Source organism: Oryza brachyantha, chromosome 7, assembly GCF_000231095.2.
Source record: "Oryza brachyantha chromosome 7, ObraRS2, whole genome shotgun sequence".
Classification (NCBI taxonomy): Eukaryota; Viridiplantae; Streptophyta; class Magnoliopsida; order Poales; family Poaceae; genus Oryza; species Oryza brachyantha.
Genome location: NC_023169.2, coordinates 18,869,330 through 18,896,901, shown reverse-complemented (window position 1 = coordinate 18,896,901; position 27,572 = coordinate 18,869,330). Strand labels below are relative to the sequence as shown.

Here is a 27,572-nt window from a genome sequence, read left to right as displayed (position 1 = left end):
GGTAGTGTTTATCTAGAGATGGAGTTAGAAAAAAGATTTCCTGATGAAGAAAACGATGGGTAGAGGCTTAGGATTGTGAAGTATGGGGTGGGATTTTGGGACCGTACTATTTTAGAGAGTTCATTAGAGGCTCTGTTGAATCTTATTTTTAGTCTTTTACACTGAAAATGTTTTGATTGTTTTGTTTAATTAGGGACTTTGCTCAAGTTGCTCTTTACGGATACAAAATGCAATGCTTCTCGATCTCTATAGACAAATTAATTAACACTGGCATGCATGCAGGCTCGTTGTTTTTTTATTCATGGTGCGGTTTAATTAAACCAATATAATTTAGGTAGCTTAGCTAGAATTTACACACGCATTGATAACAGAAGGCTGGCACGCCATCGCTCAACACGTGTCAATCAAGTCACGGCATCTTCTTCGCATTTGATTTCTCAACTCTGAACCTGTCATGGATGCCTGCACCATTTAGATCTCAGTCTAGCTAATAGATGCATTATTTTATACTCGTAAGGTTTTACGTACGCAAGTTAAATTAAATGCTGTTTAGCTTGGTTAAAACTACGAGAAACAGCGGGTGCGAAATAAACATCCTTAAATCTATAAAAAGCCAGGATTTTTTAGCAACTGATTTCTTAGAGCAAGTTTTAATAACATATAGTCAGGCTGGCTTTAATTTTTATCTCATACATATATCTTTTTCTCAAGTCCTACCTATGTATTTAATGCATTTTTCGTAAAATATGGATAGAGTTGGCTCTTGCATAGAGTCCATCCTCTTTCCTTTTTATTTTCTTCACTTCAACGGCATCAAAAAAAATCGAAGGGTTACTGCAAAAGAATATATACGTCGGCCAAAGCCGATCATAAGTATACATGATACATTCTTTTGCATTTGCATACACACACCTTCGTGAATTTAATTTGGAGGGTTGTAGCGGCACTCCCTTCGTACATTAATAGATAATAGCGGTAACTTTTTATTACACTTTTGACCAGTTGTCTTAATCAAATAAGTTACATAAATATGTAAAATATAAGTTAAATATATTTAGTGATAATTTTAATAATAATAAAATAAATTATAGTTATGTTAATTTTAATAAGAAACCACAAATCAACGACGTTATTGAGGAAGCATCATTTATCATTCATGGAACCATGGCAATAATTGTAGCAGCCCCAAATTTTGGTCCAAGCGTGACGTCGATCGATCAGTTCTCGGTTCGTTGAGACTGCAGCTTTGTTTTGAATCTCGCGTACCAGCCAGAGGTGTCCGTGGTGACTTCGTTATTTTATAGATCTTGCCGGTGGTTTTCGGAGGTGTTTATAGGGGTAGGGTTTGCATGCATATGTTCTCAGGGGAGGTGTGCATGCGTCGTGTCTGCGTTGTATTATGTTTAAAAAAAAATATCTACATACATGAATCCAAACCGGGCATGCTAGCTGATAAGCCAGCCTTATTTTTGGTTTTTGCACACGCTTCTCTAATTGTTAAATAATATATTTTTAAAACATATTTCTATGTAAAAGTATATCCTCTCATTTCATATTTTTAAATTAGGTCCAGTAAATTCACGATAGATAATTTATTATTTATATCGTTAACAAGCTTATTTTTGGTTTTTGCGCACCCTTTCTCAAATTTTTAAACAATATATTTTTAAAAAATTATTTCTCTGTAAAAGTTGGTCCACTCATATTCTTAAATTAAATTCTTTAACTATATTACAATTAGTTTATTGTTTATATCATTAATAACTATAAAATTTAGAAAAATCTTTCATCTTTCACATAGAAAGATCTAGAACACAGCTAAGCCAAGCACATTAGCACAGTATAAGTGCAGCACACAGAAAAGCTGCGGGGCCGGGGTCGATGAATCGAGCCAACATGCATGACTTGCAAGTAGGTAAATATACAAGTGGCAGAAAGAGTCAAGTGGTATCTGCTGCAGCCGGCCAGCTAGGTTAATCTCTAGCTCTGATATGTTATAATAATATGTGTGCAATGCAGCTGTAGGCAGGCAGAGGTGACGATGAATGGGATGCAGCTAGCTAACTGATCGATGAATGGGTCGATCAGCAGCCTGCATTATTCATGACGTGTTGGTTTTCGGCCATGAGAAATTTTATCAGTTTTTAAGGAGGTAATAGGAGATACTATTGTTTTTTATATGAGTAATTTTACGGTGCAACAAAAAGTAATAAAAAGTACCTTGAGGTACCGGTACCTCGTGGTACCAAATCATTTCTGATCAGCGCACATTTAAATCCAATGGTAAGAAATAATTTGATACCTCGAGATACTTTTTATTAGACCGGTGCAAATCTCTTTTTATATAAAATTTGATATCTTGATACATTAGATACTGTAACAAATTTATATAGAAAACAGTAATACCTCGTGGTATCTATTTAAAGACGAGAAAAATGCTCTTCGGCTGTATATGTGCACTGTGCAAGCTATAGAGCATGCATACACGTGTTGAGTTTTTGCCGCTTCTCTCACTGCACGATCGATTGATCATACCGATCCTTCATCCACGCATCATAATTCATCCTAGCTTCTACTCTCATCTCTCATGCATGGCCACACTAATTCAACTTAGGTATTCGATCAACAGTGGTTCAATTCCATCTTCCCTAGCTGTTCAAACAAAGAGTCATTGTAAGTAGCTTGTTAATTCTGCCACCTGCATTATTTGACTCAGTAATTAATTTCTGTCTGTTTAGTAATTGCAGAGAAATTTCTCATTAGTACACTCATCACCCCCATTATATATTTCACTTTCAATATTCTCTAGAACCTAAGGATGTGTTTCATTGCAAGAACTTGGTGGGTTAGGTTGGAGCCGGTCTATTTTTATGCTGCTTGGTTTGTATAGTACATACGATGGGATGAACCTAATAAAGAATATTCCCTTTAAATCTAAAATGAGATGATCCAGTAAAAAAATGAGATGACTCCGCCCCACTTTGTCCATGACGCACCAACACAATGTGGGGGGGTGTAACCTCATCAAGTCATTCCACCTCCATCCATTCATCTAAAATATCACGTCATCCCTTCATCGATCCTAGCTATTCTATCTTTTCATCCAAAAATAGATTTAACATATCCATTTAACCAAACAGAAAAATAGAATCAACCTATCCCACGATACTAAGTTAGCTCTAACCTACTCTACCTAGTTCATAAATCAAACATATCCTAGATGGATGAAATCAATAATGCAAGCAAAATATGAGATGATGGTACACCAGTAGAAAAAAAAACCTTTTTCCACTGAGGGTATTTTCACTACATAGGCGAGCCTAATTTAAATTTTAGCTTACGAGTATAAACAAAAGCGAAAATACGTGACCCTAATTTAGCCTAAAGTCTACTGCGTAAAAGGCTACCCAGCATCATATATGGATCGATCTGTTTCTTGCGTCAGAAAGACTAACTAATCTTGATCCGATCTCAAGTTTAGTTCTGAACAGTACGTAGCTAACGCTCTTTTTGTTTGCAGTGATAATTAAAATTCATATCTTTTGCCATACATATATCTGTTTACACACTAATTAAAATATGTCCATGTTTCAGCGCCTCGAACTTTGTGGATGATACGGCTGATCTGGACAAATTAGTATTTATACTTAACGTCACCCATAAAGAAGGGATATGCATGCATATATATACATATCCTGTGTCCAAACTTGTACGCCTCAATCCATCCTCACATCCTGTGTATACTCATATGTATATCCAACTAATAAAACGGCGCGTGACAATACATAATCTACGAATTGAAATGAATGTCTTCGATGGATGAAATTAAGCAATAATTAAGAGGACGATAATGTCTGCATCAACGCATAATTGGGCAGAGATTTCTTTTTCCGTCATCACAACGTACAGTAGCTGAAATTAAATGGATACAGTAGCAATCAACGTACCATGCGTCAATGCCTATACATGCTTTAATTTGAGATGAACGCAAATAGTCTTCACAAACATGCAATGCCTGCGTGCGTCGTCTATATGTTTCCACGTACATTATGCGTGTGTGGTACGCATAGCTAAATCAATGCATCATTGGAGATCGGAGCTATTGTCTCTGTTTCATAATATATAATGTTTGATTTTTTTAAACGTTTGATCATTCGTCTTATTAAAAATATAGTATAAATATAAAAAATAATAAGTTGTGTTTAAAGTTTTTTTTATAATAAAGTAAGTCACATGCAAAATAAATGATATTTCTATAATTTTCTTGAAAAAGACAAATGGTCAAATATTACAAGCAAAAAGTCAAACATCTTACATTACGAAACGGAGTAATACCAATGTTTGATTTTTTTTCTTTTAATTTTGTGAACCTTCTTATTTTAAAACTAAAGTTCATCAAATTTTATTTGGAATTTTTTTAGTGTGCTCCAAATTTATTTTGGACCATTCATTATGCCTCTATCCAATGGTTGATAGTTGGCTTACCTCATTGGTGGTAAGATCTCAAAATAAGGAAATATTTTATATGTCATTAAAACATCATTTTGGTATGCATGTTAAATATTAACAAGATATCATATACTGTTTTTACAAATTTAAATTATGAATTGCAAAATTTTATTTATAAAAAAATTATCCATCGTCTTTCCATATCCTATTTAAAAACTATCATGAAACTTGATGCTAAAATGTTAAAATTTAAAATTTGATAGCAACTTAAATATGAGGATCATGCAAAAATAAATGATTTGTCATTTAAAACTGCAGTAGAAATGTTGAAGAACCCATATATTTGAAATGCATGGATTTAAATTTTGGAATGAAAAGTGAGATGCAAAACCCATTAATAATTATGGTATATTTATTTTCCTTAATTTCAGCCATGCATTATTAATTTTAGGAAAGACTATATGTTTATTTTCTGTTCCTACTTTCCCCTTATTAATTAACATGCAATGCGGTTTTTATTTAAAAAATAACATTAACAACCAATGGTTGAGATTTGTTGGTGCTCTTACCCCTACGAAGGTAAGATGGAGCAGGCTCATTTTATTTTCATAACTATCTTTTTGGCCATATCACCACATCTAGCCAGATCGAATAACATCGTCACATTAAGATGAGTTGGTGTGTGGTAGGTTATTTTGTCATGCATGGCCACGTTGGTCAGACTAACTTGGCTAAAAGCCTAAAAGCTTTGAATCTGAAAATATTTTTTCTATGAAATTTAGTTTTAAAATTAAAAGAACAACAAGGTTCACAATAAAAAAAATCCCAATGTACAAATCCTTCGATATGCTCCCGCTACCACACAGCAACTTAGAGAACTGGGGTAGTTAACAAAAAAAACAACAAAATTCATCAGGTGCATGCATGAACCCATACCCTGAATCTGTGCACAAGCATGACCACCTTTAATTCAAGGGCAATATCAAAACAGTAGTATATAATACACCAAGTTAATTAAATTAAATAGTATAATCAATTTGCATTCTAGCTGTTGGTGGTTTGCTGATGCTAAGTTTCTTTATATATATAGTACTAGTATACATGTGGCAATGACATCTTGGCTCTTTGCCATTATCTATTTCCATTGTTAATTTACTATGTATATATATATATGTATAGGTGTTATCATGTTGGTAGGTTGGTTGTACGCTTGATTGAAGGTACGTGGCATTGAGCCATTGACACGACATTTCTCTCAAAACTATACAGTTTGCGTCATTGTCACCATAATACGATTCTCGATCGAGCTAGCAGTATATATGTATAATTATTTACTGGAAACATATATAAATTGATAATGTTTTTTTGTTAATCAACTTGGCTATCTATATATATTTAAGGTACCTAACAACTTTGTCAATATTGATTATGACTTGACTGAACCTGAATGGGATGGGCCGGCACATATATGGCGGCACAGGTCAATAAAATGAAGTTGGCCAACGGTACTACGCTCGTGTCACTTTTGATTAGATTGTTCGGAATTTTTATTCCCCTTTGTATTGTTACATTTTTGTCCTGGGCTGTAATTTTCTACCTGATGACTCTGGTACATCCATCTAGTGATGCAATAGCTTATTTTATCCGTGACACACACTGATACGATTAATAATAATTGGCTGAGCGAAGTGATTCTTCTATAGTAAATGCAACTATGCAAGACTGTAATTAAGTAATATCCACCGAATTATTAAGTGATGGTATTGACATCTGAAAATACTCATCTCGTTAACAAAAACATATCGTTAAGTTATTGTACTACTCCCTCCATATTTTTTTTATATGACGCCATTGACATTTAGGTCCATGTTTAACCATTCGTCTTATTAAAAAAAATTATATAATTATTAATTATTTTGTTATAATATGATTTATTATTATAGAAACTTTAATTATGCATTATAATTTTGTATATTTTGATATAAATTTTGAATAAGACAAATGATCAAACGTGATTCTGAAAGGAGTATTATAGAATACACCTACCTATCAAGTTACACCTGAACGTTAATTCTCACGTTCTTGTAGTAAGACTGTACTACACCTGAACATTATATAGCATAGGTTGGGTAGCATGGACCAAGAGATGTTAAAACATTCTCTTCTGGCCATTCCAATGGTCATTTTTTAAATATTGAATCAATCAGATTTTCGTTCTAAGTATCTTATTGATTCCGAAATCGTTGAGATGATTAAAATCATGGAAATCAATAAAAAAATATTTATATTATGCTAGAATTAAAAAATACTTATGTTTTCAAACAGTATACATCAAAATAAATTATTGCACATTTGCACCGTGCATACAGTTTACTCTAGCAAATAATATAGCGTGGTGGTAGGAAGGATATTAGTTGGTGACCGGCCTATATATCGATCAGTGTCGTGTTTTCAGGTTAGGGTTATTATTGTATATATAGTCGTTCGTGGCTTGCAAATTTGCGTGATAATCTGGCCGGAATTAACAGTGGAATTAATATTATGCAATTATTAGTCGATGTACGAGTCAGTAGGATGATATCAGAAATGATGACAGTGTGAACAATGACAGAATCATTAATCGGGCAGGGCATACACGCACGCATGGATGGGTAAAAGAAGTTTCTGACAAAAGGTCCCTCCTTCCACGTTATAAGCTTTTTCTCTTGTCTAAATTTATACATATGCTGAATCTAGATATATATACAATATATATACATTGATATATGAATGAATTTAGATAAACTAAAAAAGTCTTATAATATGAAACGGAGAGAGTACCATACTAGTTTAAAGTAAAATGTATATTGGTATGATATATATTTGGTGCGTGCGTGCGTCCTGGAAAGCGGTAGATCCAGACGACCGTAATATCGTGGTGGATTGTTAATTTGGACGGTCCGACTCGATCGTTCCTTCTTCCTGGAAAGCTGCACACAATTTGGACACATCTTTGACCCACATATATGTATGTATTTTTCCCTTTAGTATTTTATAATGGTTTCCTTATTTTTTGATAGTTTTTTTTCTATTTTATAATACAGTTCTAAATTAACGGTTGAGATTATTATACCAACTGTTATTTTTTAAACTATCAGGGATCGAATTTTTTTCTAATTTATAATACAACTCTAAATTAACGGTTGAGATTATTATATTCAAAATAACAATAATACCGGTAGAGAGAGCACGATAGTAAAAAAAAAAACATCCAAAGCACGGGACAGAATTTATGGTGGGTCAGATCACTGGCTAGCTAGCAACAACTTCGTTTCTGAGATGCTTTATTATTTGTATAAAAAGCAGGATTTGTGGAAGAAGAGAAGAGGAATGTGCAGTGTGTAGGTGGCACCGACGCACTAGCTTAGCTTCACGGTCGGTGTGTCATCGCGTCTCTATCCGGCCCAGCCCAATCACTCCGGAAGCCCGCTTTCTGCTTGTCGGAAAGCCCAGACCAATAAAAAGATGATATCTGCAAGCTATCACGGCCCATTAATCGTGGGCTAAATCCATTAAGCCGAAAGCTACCCCCAAGGAATTTGCCTGGTGTAATTTTGTTTACATATTTTTCAATTAAAAATTTACAAAACAATATTTTCATTTCAAGTATTTGCACTCTATACCCCTAACGCCCAGCAAACTTACTTTAATTTCGTCGGCAAGTTGTGAACTTGTCATGAAACTGGGTGCAATCAGCTGATCAATTAAGTTATGTTCTAAATGATCTACTAAAGTGTTTAACCGCAAGCCACAATACTGTATGTATATACCAGTCGCCCAGCGAAAGGAGCTTTATTGCCATGTAACGGCTTGTACATATACAAGTACAGCACACGGTAATTACGTATCATACATACATATACGACCATATCAATTATTAAGCTAGCTCGATATGCAGTAACGGGCAAGGGCAAGTAGCGAGCTAGCTGATCGATCGGCCACTTCATCAGGTAGAGATAGATGTATATATAGATCGAGCTGCATCGATTGGGATATATATATGTATGTATAATTAAGCTAATTAAAAATAGTGTGTCGATCGATTAGTTATATTAGTAGTAGGGCTGGATCATCCAGCGCTGGTTGTCGCCCTCGCACCACTTCCAGAGCACGATTTCGGTGCCGTCGCGGACGCCGCCGTGGTACTTGTCGCCGTGGAAGGCGTCGAAGTTGAGGTAGATGTTGTTCACCATGCGGATGCAGCGGAAGCCATTGCCGACGTCGCGGCTCTCCGTCCACAGCACCGACTCGTCCAGCACCTCCGGGTTGTACGGCACCAGCCTCACCTGCGCACATCCATCACCATCACCATGGATTGACCGATCACACTCAAGCTAGCCGGCCGGCCATCATCAATGGCGAATTAAGAGTAAGCTAGCTTACAGGGTGCGACTGGCCGAGGGAGTGCTTGATGGCCTGGCCGGTGGCCTTGTTGACGAGGGCGAAGGCGGGGTAGCCCTCCTCGTCCTTGATGCTGGTGCTCCACCGCATGTCCTTGATCCAGTGCTGGTAGTCGTCCTTGGGGTTCGCCGGCGCCAGCACCACCGCGCCGTTGCGCGCCGTCATCGCGTAGTTGGGGTTGGCGCGGCAGTACACCTTCACCGTCGGCTGCGGCGGCAGCGGCCGCCCCCCGCCGTTCCCCTCGACGTTCACGTGCGACATCCCGTACGGCGCCGCCGGCGCGTACCCCGGCGTCGCGATGCCGCCGCCATAGCCGTACCCGCCGTAGCCGTACTGCTCTCGCCTGTACACGTCCATGGCTTAGCTAGCTAGCTAGCTAGCTTCCTGCTACCTGGTGTTCGGTCGATGTGCGCAGTGCATGGCTAGCCATGGCATGGACAAATTTATAGGCGCGGGGTGTTGATCGATCGATGACGATGCGCAGAGCTAGCTGGGAGAAGAGAAGAGACGAGACGATCGAGATGCTATCTGCATAGGATGAGGCCATTGATTCCATTGATGTGTGTGGCGTTGGAATAATCCAATGTTTCTGGTCAGATTGGCTGATGAGCATCCATTGCATGGTCAGGGGCTTAGGAATTTAGGATAGATGATGCCATTTGACACTTGCTACCCCAAAGGTAGATGCGTGATTCGATCCAGCCACGGATGGATGGATGGATCGCTTTACATGATTCGATTTCTAGTCGTTTTGGTAGCCATCTCGATCGATCTGGCTGGCCTATTATTATTGCAGCCGGGTGCTGGAAAAGCAGTGGCTTGGCTGCACGACGCAGATCGACGGTGCAACCTGGCCGTGGCCGGAGAATCTCAGGTTCGCCGTCCTGCCTGCTGCGTTGTTATTAAGCAGACAAAATTGATTGCTGCACGCCACCAGAGATAAACCAACTGATCGAGCAGAAAATACATGGAGATGGAGATAGATGTACCCCTCCGGTTTTTCTATCTAGCTTTTAATCCTTGTATCATTCATTTTATTTAAAACTTTTATGTACATATGCAAAATTATAAATCATATAAAGTTTCTTTATTAATAAATCAAATCATAATCAAATAATTAATAGTTATATAATTTTTTTAATAAGACGAAGGTTATACACAAAAGTTAACTTATCTCAGATAAAAAAAACTTATTAAGCGCGCGTTTGTGCACCAGAAAATTTAGCCAGAAACATGGAGTAATTAATGGGCATAAACATCAACGGGCCCAGTATTTTCATATATCCATAATGGAAAGTCTATTTGAGATCCCTTCATTATGGGTCAAATTATACTCACGTCCTGCAAAACTGAACAAAGACCGTCCCCAACTTTGTGTCTCTGTTAATTGTTCAATTTGGTCTTCATCCCATGTATTGACGTGGAATTTTTTTATTTTAAAATCATTTTAATAAATAATTTTATTACTAAACTTTGGAGAAAAATATTTTCACCGTATAAATCTTTTGGCCACGCCAGTATCAGTGGTATGAAAAGATAACGCTGCCACGCAACCTGGCGTGACAAAATAATCACGCCTGCCACGCCAGTGTCGGTGGCATAAACTCTGTGTGGCAACATTGTTCTGCCACGCTAATGTTGGTGCATGGCTAAAAGGTTCATACGGTGGAAATATTATCTCCTGAGGTTTAGTAATAAAATTATTTATTAATTTTTTTAAAAAAAATTCATTGACGTGACACCTATGTAGCACTTGAAGAAAAAAAAAGATTCAAAAGAAAATACTTGAAAATAAATCAGGATGATAAAACCATAAAATCAACTTTAAAATTATGTTTTTAATTTAAGCTTCGGCTTATAAACAAATGCAACATTAAAACGATGGGAGCAATGTTCCTCCCTGTCTCAATATTGTCAAACTCCTGTCCTGTGGGCCGAGAGGTGCTATGCCAAAGAGTGTCGGCGCTATCTATTTTTTGGGCCCAAAAAGCCCATTAAAACCATTAGTTTTTTTTTATCGAGAAAAGAAAAAAAACGAAGAAATGTTAGACCATCATGGACAGGGGCCCGATCAGGGCCCACGTAACGGTCGAATACGGCCTGTTTGGGAGCTAGAAATTCTTAGAAGTAACACATGAAAATATGGGTAAACCGTAAACAAGTTGATCAGTGGTACTGTTAGCTTATTATTGCTCTAATTCGTTCGGTGTGCAACTCGACATGTTGTGTTCTTCATTTGATTTGTTTGTTGATTTTTTGAAGTTTGCTCAAGGTTTCTGCTCTTCGGTTGACACTATCTGTTGACCTGGTTTTTTTGCACGTCGTAGTGTTGTTCTGTCATGTTTGTTAGAACAAAGATCGATCGGTTCACTAACAAGACAGTTCACACATTTGTGCTGACAAGTTTGAAGAGACATATCAAAAAGATCTATTACTAGGAGGAGATTGGGATCATCCTGTGGTTACCGGATGATGGGAATTTCCTAGTTTCAAAGACCGAAGTTTAAAGGTGAAAACAGATCAGATCGAATATGACGAGGCGCTTCCAAATGGCTTCAATCGTGGTCTCGTCATACCCAAATTTTCAAAGCAGCTGTTTCATCATTATGACTTGAACTGGTACCACAACCTTTTTTTTCATCACCATTACACGTCAGAGACAGCAGAAGCAGAGAAAACAAAGTCGAGATAAATGAGCCGGTTCACAATTCATTCATTCATTAGGCATACTGTACTGAAGTACAGAGTACAGGGCCTAGCACTAGAAAGCAAGATGGGTTGCATCAGATGTTTCAGAAATCAGGGCCCCTCCTCTCATGACAATCACTGGCTCGCAAATGGACACACACACACAAACTGACACTCTTGAGGACGGACACCATTGCCATTGCCGATACTCCGATCGAACACGGTCTTATTTCGGTAGCGGATCAATTATTAGCTAGCTAGCAGCAGAGCAGACGACGACGATGACAATGGCAATGCAAATGCATCTCCCCGGATAATCTCTCTGCAGAAATGAAAGCAATCAGTAATGTCAGAAAGAATGTATGCAATCAGTTTTGGTGATGGAGAGGTTTGCTGAACTTACACCAGGGGAGGATCTTCCAGCGCTGGTTGTCACCCTCGCACCACTTCCAGAGCACGATCTCGGTGCCGTCGTGGACGCCGCCGTGGGCCTTGTCGCCGTGGAAGGCGTCGAAGTTGAGGTAGATGTTGTTCACCATGCGGATGCAGCGGAAGCCCTTGCCGACGTCCTTGCTCTCCGTCCACAGCACCGACTCGTCCTGGTACTCCGGGTTGTACGGCACCAGCTTCACCTGCAAAATCGCGGCCGTCGATGCATAGTTGAGATGATGCTTCGATTAGAGAGATGGAGTGAGTGAGTGATTGGTTGCTTACCGGGTTGCCCTGTCCGGTGGAGTGCTTGATGGCTTCGCCGGTGACCTTGTTGACGAGCGCGAACGCCGGGTAGCCCTCCTCGTCCCTGATCTTGTTGCTATGGCGCATGTCCTTGATCCAGTGCTGGTAGTCGTCCCGGGGGTTCTTGGGGGCGAGGCAGGCGGTGCCGTTGCGGACGGTGAGGCAGTAGTCCTCGCCGGCGGCGCAGAAGACGCGCACGGCGTGCACGGGGACGCCGCCGACGGTGAAGGCGGTGCCGGCGCTGGGGGAGGCGGAGTGCGCCTCGGGGCCCCAGGGCAGGATCTTCCAGCTCTGGTTCTCCCCCTTGCACCACTCCCACAGCACGACGGCGGTGCCGTCGCGCACGCCGCCGTGGTCCTTGTCGCCGTGGAACGCATCGAAGTTGAGGCGGGTGTTGTTCACCATGCGGATGCAGCGGAAGCCCTTGCCGACGTCCTTGCTCTCCGTCCACAGCACCGACGCGTCCTCGTACTCCGGGTTGAACGGCACCAGCTTCACCTGCACACGAACGCCGACGCGTCAACGCCATCCCCATGGCGATCAAATCAAGCTACCAATCCATTCTTCAGAGATGAGAATGATCACTCACCGGGTGAGACTGGCCGAGCGAGTGCTTGACGGCGAGTCCGGTGGCCTTGTTGACGAGCGCGAACGCCGGCATGCCCTCCTCGTCCTTCACCTTGGTGCTGAAGCGCATGTCCTTGAACCAGTGCTGCAGGCATAGGAGGCGTCGTCGTCGTCGTCAGGTCATCGGTTGCTACGACGGACGGACAGCCATAAGAAAGAAGGAAGGAAAGAATAGAAACCTGGTGCTCATCCTTGGGATTGACGGGGGCGAGGACGACGGCGCCGTCGCGGACGGCGAGGCAGTAGTTCTCGTTGGCGCGGCAGAAGATCTTGAAGATCTGGTTGGGGTCGGACGGCGCCGCCGGCGCCTGGTTGTGGTGGTGCCCGAACCCGAACATCCTCGAATCACTCTACGCTTCGCTAGCTGCTGCTCTACCCTTCGGCTCAGCTGGGTAGACGACGACGATGAGAGGTGGCACGCCATGGCCGCGTTTTATAGACCTCCCACCCCGCTCCCGCGGCAGCCCACGCCACGCACGCCCACTTACAGGTGGGGCCCACGACGCGTGACAAGCGTGTGTATTTGTGTCAGGTTTTGGTCCGTTGATTCGAATATTTGATTGATGATATATTTGGTCTTTTATGTACTGGAGATTCGGTTCGATGAACTTGAGTTGCATACTGCCTGCTCGCAGTAGTAGTAGTTCATTGTGCTGAGATTTGCATCAGCTGTAAGATCGTTAATGCCAAGATTTGATTTAGTGCAGCTGGGTTAATTACTATGCCTACTCAGCACACCAGTACAGTACAGGCTGGTAGTAGTAACATCACCCAGAAGCTCGCTGTGCCGATCGTTTCGACGTCGAACCACTGACGGTGCCAACGGACGCGGCTACTCTAACGTAGATCACTGATACAAATATTAGTCGTGAAATCTTACGTGTTGCTATGTCAGATTTTTAGAGTTAGAGCAAGTGTAATAGTATAGCCAACTACTAGCTCTAATTCATCTTCAGTGAATATAATAGTCAATTCATACCATAGTTACCTATAAAATATTAGTAAATGCTCTCATATGTCATACACGCATTCTGTCTTAGAGTCCGTGTGCAGCTGGGTACAAATTAGTAGTCCACCTCTCTTCTCACTCTCTCTTATCTCTTTAAAACATAGTTATAGCTGGTTTATATACCTTAAAACATAGTTATAGCTGGCTTATATACCTGCTCTTAGGTGACATCTGGTTTTCGATGCCAATGGACTATTGGCCAAAATAAAAAAGGCATTTTCTTTTTCAGAAAAAAGAAGACGCTTTTCACCTGACAAAAGTAATCCTCCTCATTGAGAAAAAAAAAAGCGAGATGCTGCTTTGCTTTCACCATTGTCTCAGAATTCGGACCATCGTTTTTCCCCAGAAAACCATTGTCCCAGTACAATGTGGCCACGAAGGAGAGGACGACGGCTGTGCAGTGGCCCAGGACCGAAGCGTGCGCCTCACGCGAATCCATCCATCCCATAAACACAAGATAGATAGATGTGATTCCAGATGAGATAGCCCTGCCTTGGGCACTGTCGGTTTGTTTCTACGTTTCCACACCCCCTTTGCCTACACAAAGAAACAAACATTAGCGGTTTTATTAACTTCTGAATCCTCCCTCACCCACATTCTTCAGATTCCAATGAGCACATATCTCTACCCTCGTCTCCGCCCAGATGCATGCATGTGTATGCTAGTAAGAAGTTGCTGTATATCATGGCCGCGCAGCGTCTGTACTGTATGGTTCCGGATTTCCATCCCTAATAATCATCGACTGCTGCCTTTAACAATGCTTATTAGCAATGCTTAATCTTTTGCTGCCTAACCACAATACAGCAGGCAGAAACGGATTAGCTAACTTTTTGATGTTCTTTGTCACCGCCCTCAACGGACGCATTTGCTCCGATATAAAGTTATGTGCGTCGTCTATGTGTCCACTGATGAGTCCTTCTAACTTCTACGTCAGACGATCTCGTTCCGTCTAACTTGTCATCTGGGTGAAGTTTGAAGTTTGGACTAGTAATTGTTTGTCTTCTCAAGATCTCGGGAAACATTTGTTTGGAATTTTTGGAGTGTTGTTCAGTTCAGATAGCAACGTACGCGTCACTGATTTGCAGCGTGAAAGCTGGGAGCGTCGTCCAGTAGTACCGTTTCAGCTAGCCTGTTCTGCCATTACTAATACTTTATGAAGGAGTTGGTGAAGCCTGTCATTTAGCTTGTAAATGATCTCACGCTTAATTGCTATGTGTAGGTTGTCCTGTGGCTCTGTGGACATTTGGTGAATTGGAAATGGTGATTTTTTTTTTGAATTGTATATATTAAAGTCTTTGGTGTGTGATTAGGTGAAGAACACTTTTGTCCTTTCTAGGAGCAGCACAACTACAGACCAACTCTGTTGACTCAGCAGAAAATAAAAGGGTAATCTAATCTGTTAGCTAAGCTTGGCTGGGTATACCTGGGCTAGATGGATCATGCATCCCATGTGTGGGTTAAACCTCAGGTAGACAACTTTCTCCCTCGCCGTAATCGAAAACGCGTGTATATTCATCTCTCCAGAATGTGCAAATGTGATGAACAAATCTTGAAATGTTATTTCTTATTTCTTTTTTTTCCATGAGAAAGGATGTTTTGGGCTGCTATATGGGCTTACATTGTGTTGTGGAGGCGCAATAAGGAAATTTTGGGCCACATTTGTTATGGAAAATTGTGTCTGGGTGTGGGCATCTATGGCCCAATTACAATCCCTTCGCTAAATTTTGGCCCGTTTGAAACCTTGCTCTTGTCTCCCAGTCAATCGTCAATGGCCGCTGTAAGTTAACTTATTTAATCGTCAATGGCCGCTGTAAGTTAACTTATTTTATCGTTTTTTCGCATGCACACTTCCCAAACGGCTAAATAGTATATTTTTTTAAAAAAGTTATAGTAAAGTTGTTTTAAAAAATCATATTAATTTATATTATTAATTAATCATGTACTAATCTATTACAACGTTTTCCGTGCCAGATAAGTTAACTTATCCCCACCTCCACCGAACGCAGCCTATATATACTGTTCCAGAGAGAAAAAGACGCAGTTCTATCAGAAGTCATGAGTTCTAAAAAAAAAAAAACTAGCCACGTAGGTTTTGCTCAACTGCTTGTTGACTAAATCTGGTTTATATTACGTGTGCATCTCACACCGAGCAGTTCATGTTTGGATGTACGGCCTGTTTTGAATAAAAACAGTACTACATTGTTAATTTCGTCCGTGATGTAAGACTTGGACGCTTGGGCGTTAAGAGTTAGACCGGGTCGATATTTCTGAAGGAACAAAAGGAAAAAAAAAATCATGGAAGAATTGGAACACGATACGAAGACGACGGCAGTGTCACCTTAGTACTGACGGTAGGCTTACTAATGGCAGCCTAGATTTAAGTCTCGAGTCCATAGTTCTTAACAGCAGCATCAGACTTCACTTTTGCAGGCTTTGGCCTGCATATATACTATGATCGTTCACTTAATTAATTAGTGGCAGGCTCTATTTTCTTCTAGTGGGAAGAATTAGTGGCAGGTATTTAGGTGTGGTGCCATCAGGATTAACCATTTGTCATTTGGGAGTCGAAGCAGGTGTACCAGTCATACATAACAACAACGCATGCAGTATCAAACTGGGCAAAATTAGACAGACGACTCATCATGACATGAACAAAGTACAAAGATGCGAATATACGGTAGGATCTAATGGTGATCGATCATCCACACCAAACAGCGGGATCATCGATCTGATCCTCTGCTGACAACAACACTTGTTTATTCTGCAGTGACATAGAAGTTCAAGTAGAACAGGACAGGGCTCGATCGACGTGTTCGGCGAGGCCAATTAAGAGCGCCGTGACGGATCGATCGATCTCTGCGTTGGAAGAAACAAATTAAGAGCAGTGTCAGATTGTGAGAAAGCAACTAATTAATAAGCTAGCAGCAATGAACTAATGATGGAGAGTTTTAGTAGCTGCAGTAGCTACTTACACCATGGCACAATCTTCCAGCGCTGGTTGTCGCCCTTGCACCACTCCCAGAGCACGACGGTGGTGCCGTCGTGGACGCCGCCGTGGTCCTTGTCGCCGTGGAAGGCGTCGAAGTTGAGGTAGATGTTGTTGACCATGCGGATGCAGCGGAAGCCATGGCCGACGTCCTTGCTCTCCGTCCACAGCACTGACTCGTCCATCACCTCCGGGTTGTATGGCACCAGCCCAACCTGTGTACGTTGAGAAAGACACCAATACAAGTTTAATTATTTGCGAGAGATTCACATCTTGCTACATTGATTAACTTTTGGACACATGCAAGGAGATGGACGATGGATGAAACGTACAGGGTGGCTCTGTCCGAGGGAGTGCTTGATGGCTTCGCCGGTGGCCTTGTTCACCAGCGCGAACGCCGGGTACCCTTCCTCGTCCTTGATTCTCGTGCTGTGCCTCATGTCCTTCACCCAGTGCTACGCACGCAGTTCATTCGATTATTGACGACGCATGATCGATCACGCTGTCGAGCAAGATCGAATTTATTTATGCATGCAAACTAACCTGGAATTCGTCCCTGGGGTTGGTTGGTGCAAGGCACACGCCGCCGTTCCTCACGGTGAGGCTGTACGCCTCGTCGGCCCTGCACAGCACGCGCACGGTAGCCTCCGACGCCAGCACGCCGCCCAGCCTGCTGCCGTACCCCGCACCGGGTGGCGGCGGACGGTAGCCGTAGCCTGGCTCGTGCGTCGCCGGCGGCGGGTAAAACTCCGGGCCGCCGGCTGGTGGGCGGTAGCCGTAGCCCGGTTCACGGTTGGGCGGCGGCGGGTATGCCTCCTGGGAGCCGGACGGGTAGCCGTACCCACCGGCGCCGTATGCTGGCGGCGGCGGCGCGTGTGCCTCGGAACCCCAGGGCAGGATCTTCCAGCTCTGGTTGTCGCCCTTGCACCACTCCCAGAGCACGACGGTGGTGCCGTCGTGCACGCCGCCGTGGGACTTGTCGCCGTGGAAGGCGTCGAAGTTGAGGTGGATGTTGTTGACCATGCGGATGCAGCGGAAGCCCTTGCCGACGTCCTTGCTCTCCGTCCACAGCACCGACTCGTCCTCGTACTCGGGTCTGTACGGCACCAGCTTCACCTGCATCAGCAATTCAGCATCGTCATCGATCTCGTCTCATGCACCCCATCATGGCCAAGCGAATATCGATGAATTGAAGCAAGCAAAGATGGTGAACGCACGTACAGGGTGTGATTGGCCGAGCGAGTGCTTGACGGCGAGGCCGGTGGCGCGGTTGACGAGCGCGAACGCCGGGTGGCCCTCCTCGTCCTTCACCTTGGCGCTGTGCCGCATGTCCTTGTACCAGTGCTGCTCCCCATGTCCATGGATGGATTGATGACACATTAGGTAGTTAATCAAGAGGAGATCGAGCATCGAGAGCGCATGCATGGTGCAGGTGCGTGCCTGGAACTCGTCGCGGGGGTTGGTGGGCGCGAGGACGACGGCGTCGTGGCGGACGGTGAGGCAGTACCCCTCGTCGGCGCGGCAGAAGATCTTGAACGTCGGCTCGTGCTGCTGGGGAGGACCGGCCGGAGGCGGTGCAGGCTGGTGCTGCCCATGGTGGTGGCCGTGGCTGAACATGCTTCCAGAAAAGCACAGTGTGTTCTTGTGTCGCTCACCTCTGTTCGACCGATCGATCGCTGGTGGTGATCGTGTCCAAATGGCTGGGCTTTCTTTTATAGAACAAGTTGGAGGCCAGCGCGCGCGGTATACTAGTTAATGGCACGTCGCCGATGACCGCAACATCGATCGATCCACACTCCGGCCGGCCATCCGCCTCCGCCATGATCGTCGTTTTCCGCGGGCACGGGCCCACCTGTCGATGAGCCGCTTGTTGGGTGGAAAGTGCCGCCGGTGGCTAATCTCTTCTTCATTAAGGCACCCAATTCGGTGACGATGCCACGAACTGACATCACTGAGATTATGCAAGGATTTAACTCAACATCTTAACTACTCCTTCGTCCATTACTAAGATGTTTGTCGAAAGACAAAACTACTTTTCTTTTTTTAAGCTAACTCTGGTGTATTTTACTCGTAGTAGAATTTACTCCACGCCGTCGATCTATTTCTATTGGACGACCATGATTAAATTATACTATCAACAATATTAGGTGTAGTAGAACTTTAAATGGGTAATATCGTCCTTTTTATTGAGATCTTTATTGCCAAAAACCCAAATTACAAAATGTTGCTAATCATTTAATTAATAGAGTAAAAAAATACCATTTTTAATTAATGGTTGTGATTTGTTCTACTGATAACATAATACTACCAATAAAATGTAGTGGAGAGTTTCGTTTGAGGCCTCTTAACTTGATGACAACTAGTTCTTTTCATCCCTAAGCCATAATACTAGATACAACAACAACTTCTTTAATTATCAAAACTGGTATAGACGAGATCACTCAATGGTTTCGATGATGGTTTTGATTGACATGTCGCTGGTTTGATTTAGTACTCGTCCTATGTGACAGTAATGTCAAACCGAAAACAAAATATAAAAACAAAAATTAAAAAAATATAAGGTCCCCATACCAGCGAGATGAAAATACTATGACCAATATGTTAGTGGGTTCCGCAATCCTCTCTATCTCCACGACGAGTTAGCGTTGCCTCTCTCCCTCCAAGCCATCTTTGCCCCATATATTTTGTTTTATTTTCTTAATTGTTAAATTTTGCTTCATGTGCCAAGTAAAATTAAGAGCCACGTAGGCACCATGTCAGTTGAAACCATCATCCAAACCGTCCTGTGACTTCTTTTCCACCGGTTTTGACGTTGGGGGATCTGTTGTATCTAGTTTTTCTATTGGAGGATGAAAATCGAATTTGTTGACGAGCTAAGGGAGCCGAGATGAACTTATTTCTTAAATTAGAACCTGCACCGGCCTAACCAAGAAGGGCTGCACCGGCCCGGAACGACTGTAGGAGCACTGCTTGCTTGTTGGGCCTAAGCACTGCAATTCCCTAGTGGGCCTTCACCTTACGTCTCCTTATTGGGCTGATTTTACACGTAGTGTCCCCTCTTGGGTTGGGCCCTGTACGTCGTCATCGAGATTGCAGGAATCGACAGTGTCCCGCTACTTCTTCTCTCGTTTGCTGAGCCTGACAGCCAGTCACTGTAACTCTTCTCTCTGCCCAATGGTAAAGGCTGGAGATGCGTGAGGTAAAACTCTACCGGGGTAATACTCCGGTCATTTACGTTTATAGATACGTTTGACATTTTATCTTATTTATCTAAATATGTAATTATAAGTCATACTTGATTTTTTTATAAAAATAAATTAAATCATAGCAAAATATTTAATAATTATATAATTTTTAATAAGAGATCAAAACGTGGAAAATCAATGATATCAAATATGTAATTATATGTATTGAGAGGTAAACTGCCGTGCGAATTTAACACGGAATATACTTATACCCTGAAGTGAAATACTGAAATGGTTGGTCCTCACCGTTCCAACGAATCCTCTTCAGACCTTTACCAGTTTACCTGCAACACTGGTGATCTACATCGACTTTTACACTAGTCTTCCGGCATCCGTGACATCGTTGTGGCTGCTGCTGAGAAAGCTTTTACTTTCAATAGCTGTGGCGTGTACAGTAAATCAGCTGAATCAAAACACACAAGTTCAGCCAACTGGTGGTTAAATTATAAGTTGAAACAATTCAGACATCAGTTTCAGTCCTTCAGACTGTACGTATCTTTGCATCTTCCTCTGTAAGAGTATGTTTGCAGTAAATCTCTTCCTTCTTTAAATGGGCTCTGTCCAATCTATCCTTTTCTACAGCCACCTTATCTAGATTATACAGTACATGAAAACAAATTAATTAATTAACTGTTAATATCAGGAGAGCATCACATTCAAGTTTCCAGTTATGCACCTACTACTTCTTAAGAACTCAGTCATGTAATTTTCCAGTTCCCAAAGAAGAGCCAGAATCCATTGCTTAATTTGATATCTACTACAATATCAGATACTAGTATATATATCTCAATTGACTATACTATTATTGTTCTGCATATCTAGTAATATTTAATTGTACAACATTCTCTCTACGGTGTAGAGTACTATCAAGCTCCAGCTAGCTTTGCCCTGTGCCTGAAATGAATACGTAGGAGAAAAAATCGATCGTATACATGCATAGTTCTTCAATACTACAATAATTCTATACCGTACTCCAATCATCATCATCATCATCGATCTTAATGTCGTCGGCGAGCGAGATTGATCATGAAGTCGCTCGCAGCATCCGCGAATTCGATTGGCTTTCCATGGCCAGTTAATCTAGTCGTTGATACTAATGTAAGTATTCAGAATAACTGAGGAGGAAGCATCTGATGGTTGAGGCCGCCCAGGACTGACGACGGCGCCGCTTGCAAGCCGCCCACGGTCGGCGGCGCGACGTCGAAGCACGAGCCGTTCAGCCTCTTCGCCGGCGTGTGGCCGGCCCATTGATCTCCCGGGCTCGACTTGCGCTTGCCGCCGGCGGTGGCCAGCTGGGACGTCGTCGACGAGTAGCAGTCCGCGAGGAAGTTGTCGCCGACGGACAGGAGCTGGTTCAGGGAGGGGTGAACCACGGCGAGATTCTGGTTGACGTGGTTGTGGTGGTCGGCCGGGACGTCGGCGGCGTCGAAGATCTGCGCGAGCGCGTGCTCGTCGAAGAGCTCGGAGATGGACGGGATCTTGGGCAGCTTAGGGATGACGGCGCTGCTCGGCGGCGCGTAGAAGCTGTAGGCGTCGTCCAAGACTCCGGACGGCTCGTCGTGGTCGTACTCGGCGGCGAGCGGCGGCACCATCGGCGACGCCTGGCCGGACTTCTTGTAGATCCGGCACAGCACCCAGTCGTCCAGCTGCACGCACGCAATTAAGCAGATGATGACATCAATCGATCGATCGATGGCGATGAGCACAAAAACGTCATGGCGCCTATCGTTGTCAAAAGCTACAGACTTTAAATCGATCGACAGCCACATATGCATGCATCATGCATGGCATCCAGCCCACTAGCCATTCCATTTCTCTCGATATATATCTACTAGCTAGCTCGATCGAAACAATTCTCAAATTAAGCAAGTGACTGAAAAGAGGAAGGAGAACTCTCTCTCTCTCTCTCTTACGTAGCATCCACGGTTTCATGATGTGATACTAACTGTACTGAATGATTGAGTGATATATGCTTTAGCTAAAGAAACTGAATAAGCTAGCGTCAGTCCAATCATCTGATTAAATTAGAATATCCTATATGTTTATAGCAGAATTAAAAGAAATAGCAGTACAGTAAGTTGGTGCAACTGGATGGATGAGGGAGGCAGAGCGAGCGCACGCAAGTAGCATGAGTTAGTTAAGCTTGGAGATGGAAGATGATACGTACCCTCATGGAGACGTTGCGGAACCTGCAGGAGGAGGAGGAGGAGGAGGGGGGCTTGGAGAGCGGGTCGGCTGCGGCGAGGCGGTACTCGTGCATGATCCAGCTGGTCTTGGTGCCCTTGGGAGGGCGGCCGCGGTAGAAGACGAGGGCCTTCTTGACGCCGACGCTGTCGCCGGTGGAGCTGTCGTGGATGGGCTTGTCGGTGCCGGTGGCCTTCCAGTAGCCGGAGCCGGCGGCGCGGTTGGGGCGGATGCCGTTGGGGTACTTGCGGTCGCGCGGGCTGAAGAAGTACCACTCGCTCTCCCCGTACACCGCCATGGCTGCATATATACATCCACCATCTCTTTCGATCAGTAATCGAATCGAATCCAACTAACTCACTCACTCAGTCGCCATGAATCGATCGATCGAGAGGAAACATGCATGCTTACGTGGGAGGTCCCATGGATCGAACTTGTAGATGTCGACGTCGGCGATGATGGGGACGGGGCACTGCTCGGCGGCGGCGCGGCTGCGGAGGTAGTGCAGGATGAGCTCCTCGTCCGTCGGGTGGAACCGGAACCCCGGCGGCAGCGACGTCGCCGGCGACATCATCTGATGATCCATCGATCAATTCGATCGATATATTAATCCAGCAAGCTAGGTAGCTAGATATCGATCGATGAATGAATCAATGAGGAGTGGGATCGATCGAAGGATCAGTGAAATGAAATGAATCGAAGAAGCCTCCGATCCGGAGCAGGCGAGAGATGGGGCGGCTTATATGCAGGAGACGGCTAGCGTGACGTGGCGGGTGGCAGAGGGCGGTAAATAGGGCGCGGCGAGGAGGGGCAGAAGCGGGAAAGCGCGCGTGGATTTCGTTATTCCTCGCGTCCGGCGTGACTCGGCATGGGCTCGTCTCGTCTCGTGCGTGCTCGTCCATGGCGTCACCGAAGCTGCAACCCGCATCCATCCATCCATCGAATTGCTCCTCTCATCCCTCTGCAACTAACTGCTACTAGTACTATATCTTACTATTAATCACCTATATTGATTAGCTTAGCTGCTGCTACCCGGCCTCACTGCTCATCAATCTCATGTGATCGATGATATCTCACGTACTGTTCGATCGATCCACATCACAGCTAGCTGCGTGCAAGGAATCAGCATATATATCATACATATAGGGTACACAAATACTATCATAGATATATGTAGGTATAGATATATATGCAGTCTTCTTTCTTAATTTCTACATTTATAACTGGTATGTTCGATTTGTAAATTGGTGGATGTGTTTGGTTGGCGAGTTGAAGGGGAATAAAAGTTTAACTAGCTTCAATATAATAATTAATCCCACTTATATAATAGTTAGTTATAAGTACTTTATTAGTACATGTTCTTAAGTGTTATAACTAGCTTTAGATTTATAGTCCACTTGTTTTCCTCCCTCGTCTCATCACAAATACCAGCTTGCTACACCATAAATGTGATACCTCGAATTACTTTCTAGGATGGTAAAAAGTGATAATTTATTTACTCTCTACTTTATATTATGAGTGACTTTGCATTTCTCCTAAGCTAAACCGATTTTATTCGACCAAGCTTATAGGATATATAGCAATATTTTCAATACAAAATAATTAAATACTCTGTAAAAATATATTCAATGGTGAATTTAATGTAACTAATTTGGTTTCAACTTTAGTAGGTTTGAGTTAAGGCAAACCCAAAGTAACTTAATTATTTAATTAATATGAAATAGAGACAATAACGTGTGTACGTCGTTTTATAAGTTGCTCTAAATGTATCACTTCAATCAATCTCGGTGTAATATTTAAAGAAGTTCTTGGATGTGTTGTGAAGAAACTATAAATAGGAGTATCACAAGCTATGATAACAATTATTTGTTACGCGCGTCACATCCAATGGAACTATTTAGCTCTACTGAGCAGCGCTATCTGCAACCGACGAATTGGATCAGTCGATCGGCTCACATGGCTAGTCCTTATCGATCGAAAGGCCAAAAATCTGAATACGTATAAATGAAGTAGACATGCGCATACATTTATTAATTACTCCCAGAGAAATTACAACTGCTAATTTGTCACTTTTGCTAAATTGCGTGTTGTGCGTGTGGTGCTCATTCATTTATTATAGGGTTCGTCTTCGGTTTATTTTACTGAAAAATTTAACCGGCGTCGTCGATCTATTTTTATTTAATGACTGTGATTAAATTATATTACCAATAATATTATGTGTAGTATAAATTTGAAGGGGTAATATTGTCTTTTTATGTGATATTTATTGCCAAACAAACAAAATTACGAAATACTACTAATCAATTAATTAATAAAGTATAAAAATGTATTTTTTTAATCAATGACTGTCATTAGTTTTACTGGTAATATAATACTATTAATAGAATGCAATGGAGAGGGACCCTTAATTATATGTTGCTGGATGATCTATCATAATCTAGCATCCATTCTTCATCCATCGAAACTGCAATTTGTCTTCAAGGGGCCGGTTTGCTTAGGTGGAACACCGTTACACCGAAGCAATATCCCCTATATATGTAAATCAGGATTATATCCTGGCTCGATCAATTGCATGCCTTCGGAAAAAAATTCAGACAACACGTCTGTCAACGATAGTAAATGTGTAATGCCTTTTTCACTTCACTTGTTTGACTGAAAATTGGAATAGGCTCTAAAAATGCACGTGTATGGCAAATGCTATTAACTTGCGAGAGTCATCGCAAAAAGAGTCAGGGGTTAGTATGTACTATTACCACCAAAAAGTGGACTTTGACAGACAACACATTTAAGAAGAAAGATTTATTCCAATATTATATAAAGTAGACGAGACATATCTTACTGTGCTTCTCAGTACTCTCGTTTATAAGCTCTTCTGAAAATCACACAATATTTAAATCTATGGCATCCGAACATATATATTTCTTTGTCCACCATTGACCACCTTGATACGAGATAACCACCACGACGCACCATGGTACACACCTCTGGCCTCTCTCAGATAAACTCAATTATCCCCTTCTCTTATAGAGTTCATCCACAAATCCTGATTCCTAAAAGACCATGTCGTCGTGAAATTACAGCCGATCTCTGATTATTCTTATAACCAATTAATTGGTGGTAGGGTGAAATAGACCCTATTTAGTTCTCAAAAACTTTTCCAAAAACATCAATCGAATTTTTGGACACCTAAATAAAACATTAAATATACATGAACATTAAAACTAATTACACCGTTACGTAAAAAATCGTGAGACAAATCTTTTGAGTCTAATTATTATATGATTAGCCATAAGTAATACAGTAACCAACATGTGCTAAGGATAGATTAATTAGACTCAAAAGATATTTTCAGGCAAAATTTAAATTTATTTTATAATTATACTACATTTAATACTTTAAATATGAGACCGTACGTATCAACGTGACATCTCTCTAACAAAATTTTAGGAGCTGAACGGGGCCTAGGTGCGTGCACGCAATTCAGAACAGCGCTGATTTAAAGTTAGGCTGTGATCCACTTCATTTGCAGGAATGTCATCAAAGTGTACGTGTGAACTTTAACCGGTACGTGGTCGTGGTCTGACCAAAGCTAGCTGAGATTTAAGTCAAGTAGACACGTGCACAGGTTGAGATCAGCTCCATCTTCCGAACACCAAACACGCATCACAATTGGCGACCCGGCCCTATATATGGAATATTGATCTGTCAGAGAAACTCAAATTAATTAACCATCCATCGTAAGCCAACCAACTAATGATCAAATGTTAAGATTTCTTCCATTATTAACACGAAGAGAAATTTTGGAAGTATCTAATAGGGAATAAATCTTACGTTAACGATCGATCGAGGAATTGAGCATGTACTTGGCCTCACTAATAAATGGCACGCCACGAAGAATTAAGTACTACCCGGCATCAAAGTTAACAGCGACACTCAGAGAAGCGAACCTGCAGCTAGCTCCATATACATACATATCGATGTCGTCATGCATCCTCCCGGCCACCGGCGAGAATCAATCCGGCCAGGTGCATGCATGTATATGCATATGGACGTCGCCGTCGACGCGAAGCCCGGCTGGTTTTAACTTTGGCACGGCGTGGTTAATTTAGTCGTCGCACGCATCGCGTTGTCCCTTTCGTCGTCGCCGCCGCCAACGCGTCGCCGTGCGCGCGCCGCCACCTGTAGCAGGGCATGCGTCCGTCCGTCTTATGCTGCATCAATGGCTTAATCACATCGACCTGCAGCTAGCTTGCGGTACCTCGCTCTTGTCATCCTGATCAAGACGCTGACGACGACGACGGCGGCGGCCTTGTGATTTGTAGCTAGCTAGCTCATCGACCGATCGATCCCTTGTTTGGAGTGCTAGCTCCGGCTACCACTGGCTTGGTTTGCCAAAACTGACACCGATTGATGCATCCATCATCTCATCTCCGTGAGCAGATGACGATCTTGATCAGCAAGAGATCGATCGAGCTGATCAAGTGGATTAACTAAAGCAGCAACTGGATCGATAGATCGATCTCCATTATTGATAAAGCGCTGCATGCATCCTTTGCCCCTCTAGCTTTTTATTCTTTTCAAACGTACGTACGTCATGTACTCATGTATACATATACAGGTAATAATAAAGGGACACTGTATATATATTTTTGGGATATATATATAGGAATGATGAGAAGAGGATAACGAAAATAAATTCACTTTTTCAGTCAATTCGGTAGAAGCCCATGCTGCTGATTGCATTTGCACGGGTATATATATATATATATATATATATATGATGGATTGGATGGGACGAGAGCAAAAGGAAATGGATAATTGCTGTTTCTGGCGCGAGATGGATAAGAATAAATTATAAGGTGCATGGTTTGATGGGGATATATGGCGGCGCAGATGTATAGAGATTTCATTTATTAATTTACTTTCGAATATATATGTGACGACGGCCATTCACTTCCTACATACTGGTAGCTAGCTGCTACCATGACCACTGATAATTAATTCCTCTCTTCTAATTACTTAATTTCTTCGATCTGCTAGCAGCCACACAAGTTGAAGATGATCATTAGTGATCCATCTGTCTCTTGACTCTTGAGTACTGAATTCGACATGATCTGACGGATCACCTACAACCTTGAAGTTTCAATAGATTAAGGAAAATGATATACTATATACAAACATGGAGAATACAGTTCAAACAGACTCTGCT

At 42.4% G+C, this 27,572-nt stretch overlaps 4 protein-coding genes across 4 annotated transcripts; all 4 read right to left on the bottom strand.

Annotated features, from left to right (window-relative positions):
* Positions 1-8,251: 8,251 nt before the first annotated feature.
* Positions 8,252-9,325, bottom strand: LOC102717912 (ricin B-like lectin R40G3). The gene is made up of 2 exons (XM_040525699.1): positions 8,872-9,325; positions 8,252-8,774 (listed from the first exon to the last, which is right to left on the bottom strand). The coding sequence occupies exons 1-2, from the start codon at positions 9,244-9,246 to the stop codon at positions 8,541-8,543; spliced, it is 609 nt and encodes a 202-aa protein (XP_040381633.1). The 5' UTR covers positions 9,247-9,325; the 3' UTR covers positions 8,252-8,540.
* Positions 9,326-11,572: 2,247 nt separating this feature from the next.
* Positions 11,573-13,338, bottom strand: LOC102717632 (ricin B-like lectin R40G2). Its single transcript, XM_015839857.2, has 5 exons — positions 13,119-13,338; positions 12,902-13,024; positions 12,292-12,810; positions 11,981-12,209; positions 11,573-11,899 (listed from the first exon to the last, which is right to left on the bottom strand). Coding segments are annotated over exons 1-5 (1,032 nt in total). The 5' UTR covers positions 13,278-13,338; the 3' UTR covers positions 11,573-11,897.
* Positions 13,339-16,481: 3,143 nt separating this feature from the next.
* Positions 16,482-18,693, bottom strand: LOC102711003 (ricin B-like lectin R40C1). The gene is made up of 6 exons (XM_040525698.1): positions 18,375-18,693; positions 18,156-18,278; positions 17,478-18,050; positions 17,267-17,389; positions 16,921-17,149; positions 16,482-16,804 (listed from the first exon to the last, which is right to left on the bottom strand). Coding segments are annotated over exons 1-6 (1,227 nt in total). The 5' UTR covers positions 18,552-18,693; the 3' UTR covers positions 16,482-16,802.
* A 2,192-nt stretch (positions 18,694-20,885) lies between these two features.
* Positions 20,886-23,062, bottom strand: LOC102710717 (NAC domain-containing protein 2-like). The gene is made up of 3 exons (XM_006658910.3): positions 22,775-23,062; positions 22,347-22,663; positions 20,886-21,825 (listed from the first exon to the last, which is right to left on the bottom strand). Exons 1-3 carry the CDS (start codon positions 22,947-22,949, stop codon positions 21,286-21,288), a joined length of 1,032 nt encoding a protein of 343 aa, XP_006658973.2. The 5' UTR covers positions 22,950-23,062; the 3' UTR covers positions 20,886-21,285.
* Between the last annotated feature and the right edge of the window lie 4,510 nt (positions 23,063-27,572).

What these genes read in the sequence shown, in the direction of transcription:
- LOC102717632 (XM_015839857.2), bottom strand. Translation starts at nt 13,277, where the DNA reads ATGTTCGGGTTCGGGCACCACCACAACCAGGCGCCGGCGGCGCCGTCC. An exon ending in ATCCCAAGGATGAGCACCAG is followed by an intron (nt 13,025 to 13,118) that starts GTTTCTATTCTT and finishes CTATGCCTGCAG; the next exon opens with CACTGGTTCAAGGACATGCG. An exon ending in CCACCGGACAGGGCAACCCG is followed by an intron (nt 12,210 to 12,291) that starts GTAAGCAACCAA and finishes GCGATTTTGCAG; the next exon opens with GTGAAGCTGGTGCCGTACAA.
- LOC102711003 (XM_040525698.1), bottom strand. Translation starts at nt 18,551, where the DNA reads ATGTTCAGCCACGGCCACCACCATGGGCAGCACCAGCCTGCACCGCCT. An exon ending in ACCCCCGCGACGAGTTCCAG is followed by an intron (nt 18,279 to 18,374) that starts GCACGCACCTGC and finishes CATGGGGAGCAG; the next exon opens with CACTGGTACAAGGACATGCG. An exon ending in CCCTCGGACAGAGCCACCCT is followed by an intron (nt 17,150 to 17,266) that starts GTACGTTTCATC and finishes CAACGTACACAG; the next exon opens with GTTGGGCTGGTGCCATACAA.
- LOC102717912 (XM_040525699.1), bottom strand. Translation starts at nt 9,246, where the DNA reads ATGGACGTGTACAGGCGAGAGCAGTACGGCTACGGCGGGTACGGCTAT. An exon ending in CCCTCGGCCAGTCGCACCCT is followed by an intron (nt 8,775 to 8,871) that starts GTAAGCTAGCTT and finishes GGATGTGCGCAG; the next exon opens with GTGAGGCTGGTGCCGTACAA.
- LOC102710717 (XM_006658910.3), bottom strand. Translation starts at nt 22,949, where the DNA reads ATGGATCATCAGATGATGTCGCCGGCGACGTCGCTGCCGCCGGGGTTC. An exon ending in CGATCCATGGGACCTCCCAC is followed by an intron (nt 22,664 to 22,774) that starts GTAAGCATGCAT and finishes GTATATATGCAG; the next exon opens with CCATGGCGGTGTACGGGGAG. An exon ending in TCCGCAACGTCTCCATGAGG is followed by an intron (nt 21,826 to 22,346) that starts GTACGTATCATC and finishes GCGTGCGTGCAG; the next exon opens with CTGGACGACTGGGTGCTGTG.